The sequence below is a fragment of the Mercenaria mercenaria genome, chromosome 2 (assembly GCF_021730395.1).
Source record: "Mercenaria mercenaria strain notata chromosome 2, MADL_Memer_1, whole genome shotgun sequence".
Lineage (NCBI taxonomy): Eukaryota > Metazoa > Mollusca > Bivalvia > Venerida > Veneridae > Mercenaria > Mercenaria mercenaria.
The window spans coordinates 3,210,193-3,227,708 of NC_069362.1; the positions used below are offsets into that span (position 1 = coordinate 3,210,193).

Here is a 17,516-nt window from a genome sequence, read left to right on the forward strand (position 1 = left end):
ATTAAATCTGCAAGAGGTCTATCCATATAAGATTCTGTCACTAGTTACAGGTGAGCCTTGTTTCAGCCTAAACAGTTACCTGAGAGCCGGATATTCCCATCTGCATCTATAACCAGTGACAGAATCTTTTTCTTGCATACCGATATCAAAATAATAATAAAAACAAGAGGGCCATGAAGGCCCTGTATCGCTCACCTGACCTATTGACCTAAAGATCATCAAGATAGTTTCATTAAGATATGGTCATAAATGTGGCCTCTAAACTGTTAACTAACTTTTCCTTTGATTTGACCCGGGGACCTAGTTTTTGACCCCACAAGACCCAGATTTGAACTTGACCTAAAGATCATCAAGATTAACATTCTGACTAAGTTTCATTAAGATACAGTCATAAATGTGGCCTCTAGAGTGTTAACAAGCTTTTCCTTTGATTTCACCTGGTTACCTACTTTCTGATTCCACCAGACCCAGATTTGATCCTGACCTATAGATCATCAAGATTAACATTCTGACCAAGTTTCATTAAGACATGGTCATAAATGTGGCCTCTAGAGTGTTAACTAGCTTTTCCTTTGATTTGACCTGGTTACCTAGTTTTTGACCCTACATGACCCAGATTCAAACTGGAGTTTCAGATCATCATAATTAACATTCTGACCAGGTTTCATGAAGATAGTCATAAATATGGCCTCTACAGTATTAACATGCTTTTCCTTTGATTTGACCTGGTGACCTAGTTTCTCAACCCAGATACCCAATATCGAACTCGTGCAAGATTTTGTTAAGGGTAAAATTCTGACCAAGTTTCATTAAGATTGGGTCAAAATTGTGACCTCTAGAGTGTTAACAAGCTTTTACTTTGATTTGACCTGGTGACCTAGTTTTTGACCCCAGATGATCCAGTATCAAACTCATCCAAGATTTTATTGAGAGTAACATTATGACCAAGTTTCATTAAGATTGAGCCAAAATTGTGACCTCTAGAGTGTTAACAAGCTTTTCCTTTGATTTGACCTTGTGACCTAGTTTTTAACCTCAGAAGACCCAATATTGAACTCTTCCAAGATTTTATTGAGGATAACATTCTGACCAAGTTTCATCAAGATTGGGTCAAAATTGTGACCTCTAGAGTGTTAACAAGCTTTTCCTTTGATTTGACCCAGTGACCTAGTTTTTGACCCCAGGTGACCCAATTTCAAACTCGTCAAAGATTTTATTGAGGGTAACATTCTGACCAAGTTTCTTAAGATTGGGCCAAAATTGTGACCTCTAGAGTGTTAACAAGCTTTTCCTTTGATCTGACCTGGTGACCTAGTTTTTGACCCGAGATGACCAAATATCAAACTCGTCCAAGATTTTATTGAGGGTAACATTCTGACCAAGTTTCATTAAGATTAGGCTAAAATTGTGACCTCTAGAGAGTTAACAGTCAAATTGTTGATGATGACGGACACAGGGCGATCACAAAAGCTCACCTTGAGCACTTTGTGCTCAGGTGAGCTAATAAAACAATTGAACGGCTTTCTTTTTGAACTTTTTCTTATAGCAGCACATTTAAACAAAGCACAGTAAAGCAACGTCCATAAATAGGAAAGACATCATGATGTTTCAAAGACAAATAACAATGATGAGTTCCGGTTTGTTTATCAGTTGCAGCATGATATACAAGAGGACCATGATAGTCCTGAATCGCTCACCTCTTCCCACATGACCTAGTTTTGGGTATGACGTAGTTTTTTCTATTATTTGACATAGTGACCTAGTTTCTGAGCTCATGTGACCCAGTTTTGAACCTGACCTAGATATTATCAAGATATAAATTCTGACCAATTTTCATGAAAATCAATTGAAAAATATGGTCTCTAGAGAGGTCACAAGGTTTTTCTATTATTTGACCTACTGACCTAGTTTTCGAAGGTACGTGACCCTGTTTTGAACTTTACCTAGATATCATCAAGGTGAACATTCTCACTAATTTTCATGAAGATCTCATGAAAAATATGGCCTCTAGAGAGGTCACAAGGTTTTTCTATTTTTATACCTACTGGCCTAGTTTTTGACCGCACGTGACCATGTTTTGAAACTGACCTAGATATCATCAAGGTGAACATTCAGATAAATTTTCATGAAGATCCATTGAAAAATATGGCCTCTAGAGAGGTCAAAAGATTTTAATAATTTTAGACCTACTGACCTAGTTTTTGACCGCAGTTGACCCAGTTTCTATCTTGACCTAGAAATCATCAAGACGAACATTCAGATCAACTTTCATACAGATCCCATGAAAAGTATGGCCTCAAGAGAGGTCACAAGGTTTTTTTATTATTTGACCTACTGACCTAGTTTTTTATGGCACATGACCCAGCTTCGAACTTGACCTAGATATCATCAAGGTGAACATTCTGACCAACTTTCATACTTTCATACGGATCCCATGAAAAATATGGCCTTTAGAGAGGTCACAAGGTTTTTCTATTATTTATTATCTATTTTATTATATCTCACCTAGTGTCGTGTCAAAAATACATCTACAAATATTCATTTACTTATCAAACTTATTTAAAACCACAGCGACATCATACTGCTTTATTTTAAAACCATATTTCTATTTACGTTCACGAGGTCACGTAACCTATTCTGCCGCATTACACAGAAATCTGTTTGCCAAAAATTGTTTTACTCATGTATTGAAATAGCTGCCGCTTTTTTATTATTTAAGATTTTTTAGTTCTGTTTTTTTTGTACTTTCTTGTCAAAAGTCTGAATTTTATGACCATAGAATGTAGTATTTATTTACTTTTAGAAATAAATAAATATTTAAGATCGCGCTGTTTGAAATTTTACAAATAAATGTATGAAAATTTGATCGTTTTTATAGACTTTTGCCTACATTTCTGTCGATATCTTATTAAAATCATTATAGAATTCAAACTGTATTACTTCTCAAGCGGTGTTAAAAATTTGAAGCGATTATATTAAAAAATGAATGCACTACGCGCGTTTTTTGTGTACGTGTCGATAAACAAAAGTAACGGCGATCTAGCCTAAATTAGATATTATTATTACGATAGGTCGCACGTGTTCATGGAATGGAAAATTACTGGTATGACGTTTTGATATCTTTACGATTCGCGGGTAAATTCCAGTCAATCCAGGTTAGTTTTAGGGATGTAATTTCTGCATTTGGTAAAGTTACGAGGTAAAATCCACGCGTCCGATCGGATGAGCATACAGAGAGGTCCACTCGTCCCTATCCAGACTTTAACCCACCAATACTCGTATAAGACATAACTCGCAATATACGAGGCGGCTACATGTCCGTGGTGTTTGAAGATAAAACTGCATGCAAGAAATCGAGAAATGCATGCTGCAGGCAGACAAAAGTCTGTGCAAATTCTGACGCATGGGAACTTTTCGGCGCATGTAAAATTTATGAAAAACGTAACAGTTATTTTCATTGAAGTACAGCGCCTATGCGGGCCAATCAAAATTGTCGTTACATATTGACAATATGCGAGATGCACTGCAAACAGCAAATGTGATAAACAGAGTCAATTGTGTTTGTCGCCGATCGACTGATTTTTCAAGCTTTGTTGATTGATGGCATAATACCTACCCCCCCCCCCCCCCCCCCCCCCCCCCCCCCCCCGAATTTCGAGCCGGATTTAGAAAAACGATCCCGGCCGAGATGGAAAATCCGGAAAACTTTCACCCATGCAGATCCCATGAAAAATATGGCCTCTAGAGAGGTCACAAGGTTTTTTTATTATTTGACCTACTGACCTAGTTTTTGAAGGCACGTGACCCACTTTCGAACCTGACCTAGATATCATCAAGGTGAACATTCTGACCAATTTTCATGAAGATCTCATGAAATATATGGCCTCTAGAGAGGTCACAAGGTTTTTCTATTTTTAGACCTACTGACCTAGTTTTTGACCACACGTGACCGAGTTTCGAACTTGACCTAGATATCATCAAGATGAACATTCAGACCAACTTTCATACAGACCCCATGAAAAATATGGCCTTTAGAGAGGTCACAAGGTTTTTCTATTATTTGACCTACTGACCTAGTTTTTGATGGCATATGACCCACTTTCGAACTTGACCTAGATATCATCAAGGTGAACGTTCTGACCAATTTTCATGAAGATCTTATGAAATATATGGCCTCTAGAGAGGTCACAAGGTTTTTCTATTTTTAGACCTACTGACCTAGTTTTTGATGGCATGTGACCCAGTTTCAGACTTGACCTAGATATCATCAAGGTGAACATTCTGACCAATTTTCATGAAGATCTTGTGAAATATATGGCCTCTAGAGAGGTCACAAGGTTTTTCTATTTTTAGACCTACTGACCTAGTTTTTGATGGCACGTGACCCAGTTTCGAACTTGACCTAGATATCATCAAGATGAACATTCTGACCAACTTTCATAAAGATCCCATGAAAAATGTGACCTCTAGAGTGGTCACAAGCAAAAGTTTACGGACGGACGCACGGACTGACGACGGACGACGGACACCGCGCGATCACAAAAGCTCACCTTGTCACTTCGTGACAGGTGAGCTAAAAAACAAGTTTTGATTTGAGAAATATACAATCAGAAACTGTCAAGGTATGGGATTTTTATTCCATTTTTTGAAATAAAATATAAATAACTGCATAAATCTTCTACATATATGTAGTTCATAATTATTATGAACTACAGTGAAACACCGCTCGCTCGAGCATCGATGACTCGAGCACCCGGGCTCACTCGAGCAATTCATGCAGTCCCAGCCGATTTCCTTCTATTTTATATGTGAAATTACCATGGCTGGGTCGAGCATCGATAACTCGATCGCTCAAGCATGACACCTGGTCCCTATGTATTAATTTACTCTTTGTTGCTTATGGCAAACTCGAGCAGAGGTGTCAAAACTTTTCACACCTTCAGTGGTTAGAATGTATCGGTTAATTTAAAATTTTCGCACGTCGTGAGAATTGCATTGTCTATTCTCCGACTATCTTAAATGTTTGTTTGTCGGTATATTTGATCTGATAATGAGATTAATTTTTGATGAAAGGTGGAAGGAAAAATTTTATTGATCAAAATTGTTATTAATTATTACTTTTTTCTGCAGGATTGAGAAGATAATTATGAGATCTTAATATTTTAATCAACATTTGTTTGCATGCAAATAAAGGAAATAAGATAGCATTTTCATCAAATTGAGACGATAATTATGAGATCTTAATTTGGAGAAGAAAATTGCGAATTCGATTACAGTATTTCAAAAAAAAACAAGAGGGTCATGATGACCCTATATCGCTCTACTGTTAAACTTGGAATAGGAATCATCAAGATAAACATTCTGAACAAGTTTCATGAAGATAGGGTCATAAATGTGGCCTCTACAGTGTTAACAAGCTTTTCATCAAGGTGAACATTCACACCAATTTTTATGAAGATCCATTGAGAAATATGGCCTCTAGGAAGGTCACAAGGTTTTTCTATTTTTAGACCTATTGACCTACTTTTTGACTGCAGTTGACCCAGTTTCGAACTTGACCTTGATATCATAAAGATGAATATTCAGACAAACTTTCATACAGATCCCATGAAAAATATGGCCTCTAGAGAGGTCACAAGGTTTTTCTATTATCTGACCTACTGACCTAGTTTTTGACCGCAGTTGACCCAGTTTCGAACTTGACCTAGATATCATCAAGATGAATACTCAGACCAACTTTCATACAGATCCCATGAAAAATATGGCCTCTAGAAAGGTCACAAGGTTTTTCTATTTTTAGACCTACTGACCTACTTTTTGACCGCAGTTGACCCAGTTTCGAACTTGACCTGGATATCATCAAGATGAATATTTAGACAAACTTCCATACAGATCCCATGAAAAATATGGCCTCTAGAAAGGTCACAAGGTTTTTCTATTTTTAGACCTACTGACCTAGTTTTTGACCGCACGTGACCCAGTTTCGAACTTGACCTAGATATCATCAAGATGAACATTCTGACCAATTTTCATGAAGATCTTTGAAAAATATGGCCTCTAGAGATGTCACAAGGTTTTTCTATTTTTAGACCTACTGACCTAGTTTTTGACCGCACATGACCCAGTTTCGAACTTGACCTAGATATCATCAAGGTGAACATTCTGACCAATTTTCATAAAGATCCCATGAAAAATATGGCCTTTAGAAAGGTCACAAGGTTTTTCTATTATTTGACCTACTGACCTAGTTTTTGATGGCACGTGACCCAGTTTCGAACTTGACCTAGATATCATCAAGTTGAACATTCTGACCAACTTTCATGAAGATCTTGTGAAATATATTGCCTCTAGAAAGGTCACAAGGTTTTTCTATTTTTATACCTACTGACCTAGTTTTTAATGGCACGTGACCCAGTTTCGAACTTGACCTAGATATCCTCAAGGTGAACATTCTGACCAACTTTCATAAAGATCCCATGAAAAAAATGGCCTCTAGAAAGGTCACAAGGTTTTTCTATTATTTGACCTACTGACCTAGTTTTTGATGGCACGTGACCCAGTTTCGAACTTGACCTAGATATCATCAAGGTGAACATTCTGACCAATTTTCATGAATATCTTTTAAAATATATGGCCTCTAGAGAGGTCACAAGGTTTTTCTATTTTTAGACCTACTGACCTAGATTTTGACCGCACGTGACCCAGTTTCGAACTTGACCTAGATATCATCAAAGTGAACATTCTGACCAACTTTCATAAAGATCCCATGAAAAATGTGACCTCTAGAGTGGTCACAAGCAAAAGTTTACGCACGCACTGACGGACGCACGCACGGACGGACGGACGGACGACGGACGCTGCGCGATTACAAAAGCTCACCTTGTCACTTTGTGACAGGTGAGCTGAAAATATAAAATGTTTTAGCTGTTTCTTCACATCTGCCATTTATGATCTATCATAAGGTTTGTCATACGTTTTTTGAAAATGTCACGAGTGTGTTATTTTTACGCATCACCGTTTCCTCTGCAAATGGTCTCGGTGACAATTGGTAAAACTAACTTCAATTTTCTTCGTATGTTGGTCAATGTTTGGGTCGCTCGAAACCATGGATAACTCGAGCATTTTGTTCATCCCCTTGCGACCTCGAGCGAGCGGTGTTTCACTGTACATAGATATGTAGAAGATTTATGCAGTTATTTATATTCTATTTCAATCAAAATATGTCATTTAAAGTACAACAGTCATTTTACATCCCGGGGTGTAAGAGGGATTTTCCAGCACCTGTAAAAGATACTGGTAATCCCCTTTTGGTATGCAAGAAAAGATGTTCCAGGCTAAATTTTATAAGAATCTGCTTATTGCTAAAGAACAGAAATTGTTCAAGAGTGGTCATAAATTTTGAGAAGTCCATACAACGATGCAACAGAATGTGTTTTAGGGTGATCCATCAAGCTGTTCATGAGAAGAAGTTATCTAAATCGAAGAAGGTGAGGTTTATTGTTTTGCAGATGTTGGTCATTCGGTCCATAGACCAATCAGTTTCCAGACATTTATTCAAGAATGCTTCAGAGGATATGATAAAGTAAAAGTGATGCAGAGAGACAGATCATCTGTGTAATGTAACAGCTCACCATGAACAAAGTTCGTTTGTGCTAAAAATGACAGGAAGAAAGAACACTATACCAGAGTTTTGTGAACTGTATTATGCCATGTCAATTTGATCCTACGAGGCATGGTCGTCATATTCTCCCAGTGCTTCTCTATGAACGGTATAATCTCCTGAAATAAAAGCAAAAAGCATCTTACTGACCTAACTTTAAAGCAGCAGTCTCCACTGCTTTATCCACCTTTTCTCAAAACACGGCTTTTTTTTTTATTAGAAGATGTTACCACTGAAATTTCAAATCATTCTAAGGAACTACAATCTATTTTTTAAAGATATTTTAATTGGTTTTAATTTTATCATTGAAAAGGATTTTGCCATTTTTGGTTGGGTATTTACACCATGGGTGTTATTTCATGTAAGGGCGGGCATCTGGGTAAAACAACTGACCTTCCATAAGCCAGCTGGATGTATGACTTCTTTACATGAAAGAGAAAGGTTCAAAGCCACATCAGTCATGAGCAAGTGATTTTAAGTGACCTTACACCACTCAGCCACTGAAACTCCACCAAGCATATTAATTTACCCAACTGCAGCCAACTCCTATTTGTTTCTTAAATTTTAAGAACTTCCCACTTATTTGTGACTACAAATGATTTATAGGAAATCCAAATTTAAGAGTTGTTCACAACATTATAATACCTTGTCTCTAGAGAACATCACTCTGTTCTCATCTCTAACTTTTGATATATATGTTAAGTTGGCTAATGTTGTGTAGCATATCTGCTGGAAACCTGATAAAAACAAAACATTATCAATTTTATCAAAACAGTTCTGATAGTAAAAATGATCCACAATATATCAGTCAAAAACTGAGTACTAACAAAATGAAACTGCATAAGTAAACATTGACAGGTCATTCCAACATTGCTCAATTTTCATGTAACACAGACTGAAATCAAGCCTTTTATATACTGCATGGAAGAATGGGTTTGATGTTTCCACCAGCAGTCAAAGTTTTGTTACTGCATTATGCTGAATACAGTTATCATAATAGGTGTGTAGATCATTATATTGAATTTTTAAATCATAATTTGGGATGTAAATCAAAATATTCTTTCATAACCTAGAAATGATCAAAAATGTGTAATGAAAATTCAAATTCAAATTTAATTTATCTTCAAACCCAATTCTGTATAATAAACTGTGCACTAAAGTGGTGTCTGTAGATGATAAGCCTATTGCTGTCTATACTGGCATACCTACATTGCAATGGTGATGAAAATCTGGGCCTGTTGTTACATACATTTTACACAGTTCACATTTAATTCAGTACTAACTACTCACACACACAAAAAAATGCTCCAAAACTGAACTTTTCTTGATGTGTTTGTCATTTAGACAATAAGTAGGCATTTCGTTTGTCTGTTTAGATAAAATTTTGTGGACTGATGCTACTATGAAATCCCCAACATATGTGAATGATTTCACAGTAATGGAAAAGGTACATACACGTATGAACTTTGATTTACATGTAGTTGTGATGAATTATAACATGATGAGCTTGCATGCAGTTGCCTAGAACGTCTCTACATCCAATGCTGTCATGGATGCATATTAAAAATATCCTGGACTTTAGTCTCAGCAAACTGATACTTGAATATTAAAAGAACTTTTGCTACAAGGTATAAGGTCTGAATGCAGGTAAGACTACTGGTAAAAGAAAACAAAACAAAATCAACAGTGCATGAGGACTTACTGGCTTGTTTTTTCTGGAAGCTCTCCAGACCATTTGGGTTACACTGTTTACACTGGTATATGTAGTTACACATGAATGGAATGCAGGTTCTGTAAACATAAAGAAATAAGTATTCATTTGAAAATTTACAGCTGTACAAAGTCATGGACTGATGCACAAATCAGCTGTATAGTTGTACTGTAGTGTAGATACCTACATTATATCTCTTTAGCATGGCATGACATGTTGTTTGAGGTTTCATTTCAATGTGTATTAAACGTCTTTAAAAGACTCAACTGAAAATTTTAGATTATATTTTCCCAGCATTTAATGGAGCAGGAAGACCCCAGGTGTCTCTCCTATCATTATTTGAACTGCACCATGAGGAAACCAACATAGTGTGTTTGTGACCAGCATGGATCCAGATCAGCCTGCGCATCCGCACAGTCTGGTCAGGATCCATGCTGTTCACTTTCAAAGCCTATTGCAACTAGAAAATGTTTTTGTAAAAAAGCGCAAGTCTCCCCCAATGCAAAGTCCTATAGGCAAGAAGTCAATAGGGGTCAGGAGCGAAAGTCAAAGAGACACTGATGGTTGGCTGCAATAGGGATCATTTATTTGGCATGTCCAATCATCCCGCTAAATTTCAACACTAGTGGCCTAGTGGTTCTCAAGTCACTGTTGAGGCTTCTGTGACCTTGACCTTTGATCAAGTGACCTCAAAATAAATTGGGGTCATCTACTCTGCATGTCCAATCATCCTATTAAGTTTCAACATTGTAGGTCAAGTGGTTCTCAAGTTATTTCCAAAAAATGATTTTACATGAACAGGCCACTGTGACCTTGACCTTTAATAGACTGACCCCAAAATCAATAGGGGTCATCTACTCTGCATGTTCAATCATCCTATGAAGTTTCAACATTCTGGGTCAAGTGGTTCTCAAGTTATTGATCGGAACTGGCTATCAATGTTCAGGCCCCTGTGACCTTGACCTTTAACGGAGTGACCCAAAAACAATAGGGGTCATTTACTCTTCATGATCAATCATCCTATGAAGTTTCAACATTCTGGGTCGAGAGGTTCTCAAGTTATTGATTGGAAATGGTTTTCCATGTTCAGGCCCCTGTGACCTTGACCTTTCACAGAGTGACCCTAAAATCGTTAGGGGTCATCTACTCTGCATGACCAATCATCCTATGAAGTTTCATCATTCTGGGTCAAGTGGTTCTCAAGTTACTGACCGGAAATGGTTTTCAATGTTCAGGCCCCTGTGACCTTGACCTTTCACAGAGTGACCCCAAAATCGTTAGGGGTCATCTACTCTGCATGACCAATCATCCTATGAAGTCAACATTCTGGGTGAAGTGGTTCTCAAGTTACTGACCGGAAATGGTTTTCAATGTTCAGGCCCCTGTGACCTTGACCTTTAATGGAGTGACCCTAAAATCAATAGGGGTCATCTACTTTGCATGTACAATCATCCTATGAAGTTTCAACATTCTGGGTCAAGTGGTTCTCTAGTTATTGATCGGAAATGGTTTTCCATGTTCAGGCCCCTGTGACCTTGACCTTTGATGGAGTGACCCCAAAATCAATAGGGGTCATCTACTCTTTATGACCAATCATCCTATGAAGTTTCAACATCCTGGGTCAAGTGGTTCTCTAGTTATTGAACGGAAATGGTTTTCAATGTTCAGGCCCCTGTTACCTTGACCTTTGACGGAGTGACCCCAAAATCAATAGGGGTCATCTACTCTTCATGATCAATCATCCTATGAAGTTTCAACACTCTGGGTCAAGTGGTTCTCTAGTTACTGATTGGAAATGGTTTTCAATATTCAGGCCCCTGTGACCTTGACCTTTGACAGAGTGACCCCAAAATCAATAGGGGTCATCTACTGTTCATGATCAATCATCCTATGAAGTTTCAACATTCTGGGTCAAGTGGTTCTCAAGTTACTGACCGGAAATGGTTTTCAATGTTCAGGCCCCTGTGACCTTGACCTTTAATGGAATGACCCCAAAATCGATAGGGGTCATCTAATTTGCATGTACAATCATCCTATGAAGTTTCAACATTCTGGGTCAAGTGGTTCTCTAGTTATTGATTGGAAATGGTTTTCCATGTTCAGGCCCCTGTGACCTTGACCTTTGATAGAGTGACCCCAAAATCAATAGGGGTCATCTACTCTTCATGACCAATCATCCTATGAAGTTTCAACATTCTGGGTCAAGTGGTTCTCAAGTTACTGACCGGAAATGGTTTTCAATGTTCGGGCCCCTGTGACCTTGACCTTTAATGGAGTGACCCCGAAATCGATAGGGGTCATCTACTTTGCATGTATAATCATCCTATGAAGTTTCAACATTCTGGGTCAAGTTTTTCTCTAATTATTGATCGGAAATGGTTTTCCATGTTCAGACCCCTGTGACCTTGACCTTTGATGGAGTGACCCCAAAATCAATAGGGGTCATCTACATTTTATGTCCAATCATCCTATGAAGTTTCAACATTCTGGGTCAAGTGGTTCTCTAGTTATTGATCGGAAATGGTTTTCAATGTTCGGGCCCCTGTGATCTTGACCTTTGACGGAGTGACCCCAAAAACAATAGGGGTCGTCTACTCCAGCAGCCCTACAACCCTATGAAGTTTGAAGGTTCTAGGTCAAATGTTTCTCCAGTTATTGCTCGGAAATGAAGTGTGACGTACGTACTGACGGACAGGGCAAAAACAATAATTAGAGGATCCATGCTGGTCGCAAACGCACTATGTTGGTTTTCACATGGCGTGGCTCATTTCTAGTATGGTCCTGCATATGAAAGAATTCTACATCCCAAGAGAGGTTTAGAAACCACAGAAGTGGGAGGCAAGTGATTTAAAGTAAACAACCTCAACCATTTACCACAGAGACCCTGCAGAAACTATGGTATCTGCAACTTCAAATACAGTTCCTCAATGAGGCAGAAATATTCTACATCTGAATGGAAAATGTAATATATTTTCTCTGTCTGCTTTTTTGACATTATTTATATATTACACAAAAATTACTGGTATGTAATGGTATATTTATGGCAGAAAAATGCTAAAGTAGCAAAATTGTATGGAAATAGCTGATTATCACTACATGTCTACAATCTTAAACTCAACTAGTTTTGGTAATAATTAACTTGAATTTGACTGTTAATCAACTCTTGCTTCAAAAATATATAGCCCAATGGTATTATACCTACCCAATATAGCAACTTGTACAGTCAGCATGATACCATTTTGAACAGGACTGGCACTGCAGTTCTACTGAGCCCAAATTTCGACCTTTCCCACTGAAACAAAAAAAATATAGTGGTTAACATATAGGATGTAACTATTCAAGGAAAGTCATTATCAAGTACTTGCAGAAATATTAAAATGTTAGATCTAATGAATTAATATGTTCATTTGCAGAAAATACTCTCTACATTATTATAATCATAGTATCACATTTCAATATGAAAAAAAAGTTTGTAAATGTCATAATATTATAGGGCTAACCAATAACACAGCTCTTCATCCTGGGCCAGCCCAAGGCCTGGAGGTCCAGGGAGTCCTAGCTTGTCCATTTAGCACACTTCTGCAACACAACAGATACAAAGAAAGAGGTAAATAAAACATATCACCTCTAGTAACATTGCTTCAGATAGTACACAAAAATTAATAAGAGCTGTCTGTAAGACAGCCAATGCTCGACTATTCGAATTGTTTTCCCAGAAACAGGAATATTACCCGAACTTTTAAAATATCATTCACGTCTATAGAGTTTCAATCCAGTATTTGCATTAGTTTTGGAGATGGTAACTTGCATGCAAAACTTTAGCCAGAAGTTGCCAACTTCAAAAGGGGCGATAATTTTGCAAATTACATGTCAGAGTTAGCCCTGCCACCTAATTGTCAAAGTTAGCCCACCTAACTAGATTTCTTACATGACACGAAGTCACAAACATTATCACCTAATGGATTAGCCTTACTCAACTGGCTTATCAGCATAACTTATTTTATGATCTGTCATTTAATTTTTAGGAAAACATACACATTAAAAAATCCAAAATGGTCATAAAATACTGGTCAGACTTACTTGCTCCAATAAATTAAACATTAATATTCATGTAGAAACTTCAAATGGGTTGAATATATCTTCGGAAATATGATGTGAACAGGTGCAAGGAGATATTTATATGAATAAGAAATAAAATCTACCAGTACCCATAAGTATAGATAACAACTACTTTACGCTTTCATTATTTATTTTAAACCATATGGAAATGATACATATTTATTAGTGGCTTTAAAACATCCTGTAGTGAACAGTCCCGCACGACGGCCAAAAATCTAGTCGTATGTGATTATCACTACTCTTGTAGTCCAAGCAAGACTGTCTAGCTGAACGTGCCTCACGTATGACTAGCTTTAGGACCGTGCGGGACCGTATTACTAGCCACAACCGCGTCTTGCTCCGAAACTTCACTTCTGTTTTTTTTTCTTCTATTTTTTTATACTAGTAGTTGTTGTGTACCTGAAATATAAAACAATTGCTTCATAACTTTTGATTTATCCCTTGTTTCATTGTAAATTTTACGATAATAAATCATTGCAAATTGAAAATAAACTAGACTACATGTACAAGTGAAATTGATATTGATTTAAACATCGAACAATTTTCATGACTTGAAGTTAAAATTAACTGTTTGAAACTGCATTTTATAGAAAGAAGTTTTACTCGAAAACTATAAAATTTAAATACTCTTTATTGATGTCGACAATTACCTAATTAGCACTTGTTATACCAACATGAACTTATTAATCATAAGTAACTTACCAAATAATTTCGCAACATGTGAAAATTGGCAAACATGCGAAACGAAAGAAAGACTTAGGCAGTTTAATTGCAACAGAGGTGAGTAAAACATTTATTCCAACATGTAATGTTAGTAGTAATTGTTAGTGGACGTTTTAACATTTTTTTACATACAACTATGAACATAAACAAAGGAAACAAAACAGTTTATAATTACACATCTTATAAGCTTAGTGTTTACCTGAAAACAGAAAACAATATTGTTAAAACAAAATATAGGAGCAAAAATTATCTTTCTACAATCAAAAACGGGATTAATTGAGACGATCTGAACACGGAGAATCACCGCAATTGTACACTGCGCCGCACCGTGTCCGCCGATTGCTAGGCAGCCGATAACGGGCTCGGTGTCCGTTTCGATGTGCTAGCGTGTTCGGGACACCGCAAAAGGACATAGTCAATCGTTTTTTGTCACCGAGGTCGCGCGAAAAATTGACTTTTCATCTTGGACGTACTGTACTTATTTCACTTGGGTAATGATTACATTTTACTCAGACTTTATCATAGACTCCCTGTGTAAAATCTCAAACTTTCAACTAAAATAAAGGTATTAAATCGATATCATATTTCAATGAAACTTCAAAGTTTTGTTGTTTGTAGCATCATCTGGGGCATGTGCAGTGAGAAATCTTAATTTGATTTCTAAAATAGTGTGATATTTATTTCTAAAGTCACTATATGTTCATTGTAAATATACTTCGTTATACCCAAGTGGAAACTGGCAGGTACTCGAAAATGCAGCTCTCTGATTGGTCAGTTAGAACCCCTAATGTACTGTGATGTCATGATAAAGTTATGAATTGACGTAAACATAAATTCATTATCAGAAATGTAATCATAACAAATATATTGTACATGCACCTGAAAACATTCCCCAAGGGATTTCATTTGGGATTTCTGAACAGAAACATAAAGAATACAATTTGGATGTGACAGCTACATTCAAAAGTTATCACGCTGTCCAAAGAGCTATAAAAATAAATAGAACGGCAACTTGAAAGGCATATTGAGCAAATTTCGCCAACATCCCGTGATAATTGAATGAGATCTCGTTTACCGGAAGTGACACTTTCTCCATGCGCCATTTTGTATGCGAAAGCAATTATTCATTGGTAAATTAATTAAATTAATAAATTAATGTTGTTTTAGAAGTTAACATGTATTTTAAATGTAGTTTTAAAGGTACAGATCGTAACTCCATGCTCGCCGATGTTTGCTCTTTACTAAGATAACGCCGATTCACGCTCAGAACTGAGATCACGCGAGATTACAGCCAGTTGCCATTCTGTGTATTTTATACTTCTTTGCGCTGTCCCGATTTGTCCCATTATTTCGGTGTTCATCAAGTGTGTAATATACTAACTAGAACTTAAGGTTAGGTTTTTAACCAAGTTTTATTGTGTACATTCAGTGCGTGTGTAGACCCGACGTCTTCGGCACCGGTGGCTGCTTTTAATATTAAAATCTCGGTCGTGAAAACATATGATTATTTTGCATGCTGAAGCTATTAAACTTCAAATATTAAAAATACGTTAAGAATTCACCTGATATGTGTAATTCTAATTTGCAATTAGCTTAACTAATAGTTTCCAGGTGTAAAAGAGGCAAAATTTAATATATTAAAATTTTAAAAGTTATCCCACCCGGCCACATGTAAGAATATAGCACTCGTGAAAACGAGACGTGAAAAATATTTAGGTCTCCGACTACTAAATAATTTGTAAAATGCACTTATTCCAATTGAGTTACAAAATGCATTATATGCTATGCAAGATTACTGTGCCTTATGGAATTTACAAGTTAATGCTGCTAAAACAAAAGTTGTTGTGTTTACAAAATCTAAAGTTGGTAGTAGAAATTTTGAATTTTTCTATGATAATATAAAACTTGATCTTGTAGAAGACTTCTCTTATCTTGGGGTACAGTTTAATTATAATGGTAACTTCTCAAAAACAAAGAAAAGACTGGTTGACCAGGCTAGAAAAGCTATGTTCGCTTTAATTACAAAATCTCGCAAACTTAACCTTCCAATCTCTATTCAGATTCATTTATTCGATTCTATGATTACTCCTATTTTGTTGTATGGGTCGGAAGTATGGGGCTTTGAGAATATTCGAATCATTGAACAGTTCCAATTAAAATACTGTAAGTTTATACTTAAACTTAAACCTTCCACACCAAATTGTATGGTTTTTGGTGAATTGGGTATAAAACCCATTAGCTTACTGGTTAAATCCAGATTATTATGTTATTGGAGTAAAGTTATTAATGCAAGGGAGGAAAAGATATGTAAGGTTTTATATAACACTGTTTATAGTTTACATTCTAATAATATTATCAAGTCACCATGGATATCTTCTATTGAAAAATGGCTAGATGAATTAGGATTATCTGAGTATTTTATAAATCAATCTGTAAATGACACTATTCACTTCAAATCTTTAGTGAAGTCAAGGTTGTATGATCAGTTTTTGCAGAATTGGAATAGCAATGTTTTTAACTCTTCTAAATGTTTGACATACAGATTATTTAAGACAAACCATTGTTTTGAAGAATACCTTGATTTACTTCCTAGTAGTTTAGCTTTTATTTTGTGCAAATTTCGAACTACTAATCACAAATTGCCAATTGAAAAAGGGCGATATATGAATATTGAACAAGATCAGAGACTCTGTCATTTGTGTAATTCCAATTCTCTAGGGGATGAGTTTCATTACTTATTTGAATGTAATTTTTTTAATGATGACAGAAAGAAATACATTGCAGCATATTACAGAATTCACCCTAATGTTTACAAATTTGAGGAACTCATGAACAATAATAATAGACCAAAACTTACTAAACTAGCTTTATTTTGCAAAATTATTTTGGCTCTTTCGATAAAATTGTAAAATTTCTTTTGATTTAGGTAATTTAGTAACTGTAATGTTAGGCAAAATATTTTCAAATCTGATACTTGTAACAATTAACTACATTTGTGCATACGATAATGGAATTTCTGTAAGATAGAGTACTACGCGTCTTAACAGTTCGATCCTTTATTCAATTCTGCATAAACAACTCAACAACATGACGTCAATATCTGACGTCCGACGTATACATAAATTGGCGGCAACGTTAACGTTATCACGACATCCTGGGGGCCGCTAAATGATATATTTTGCAAAACACCATGACATAATGATAGACGTCAGATATTGACGTCCGACGTATACATAAATTGGCGGCAACGTTAACGTTATCACGACAACATTATTTTATTATGTAAGAGCATACTGTTCATAT

The 17,516-nt window shown here is 36.4% G+C and overlaps 1 protein-coding gene across 1 annotated transcript in view; it reads right to left on the bottom strand.

Annotated features, from left to right (window-relative positions):
• LOC123563054 (set1/Ash2 histone methyltransferase complex subunit ASH2-like) overlaps positions 1–15,922 on the bottom strand; it is a 99,362-nt gene extending 83,440 nt beyond the window's left edge. Inside the window, exons 1-6 of the mRNA XM_053528523.1 lie at positions 15,776–15,922; positions 12,872–12,950; positions 12,574–12,663; positions 9,363–9,451; positions 8,306–8,397; positions 7,684–7,779 (exon numbers count right to left, since the gene is read on the bottom strand). Of these exons, the coding sequence (XP_053384498.1) occupies positions 7,684–7,779; positions 8,306–8,397; positions 9,363–9,451; positions 12,574–12,663; positions 12,872–12,939 (435 nt within the window). The 5' untranslated portion in view covers positions 12,940–12,950; positions 15,776–15,922. The remainder of the gene's footprint in view (positions 1–7,683; positions 7,780–8,305; positions 8,398–9,362; positions 9,452–12,573; positions 12,664–12,871; positions 12,951–15,775) is intronic.
• Between the last annotated feature and the right edge of the window lie 1,594 nt (positions 15,923–17,516).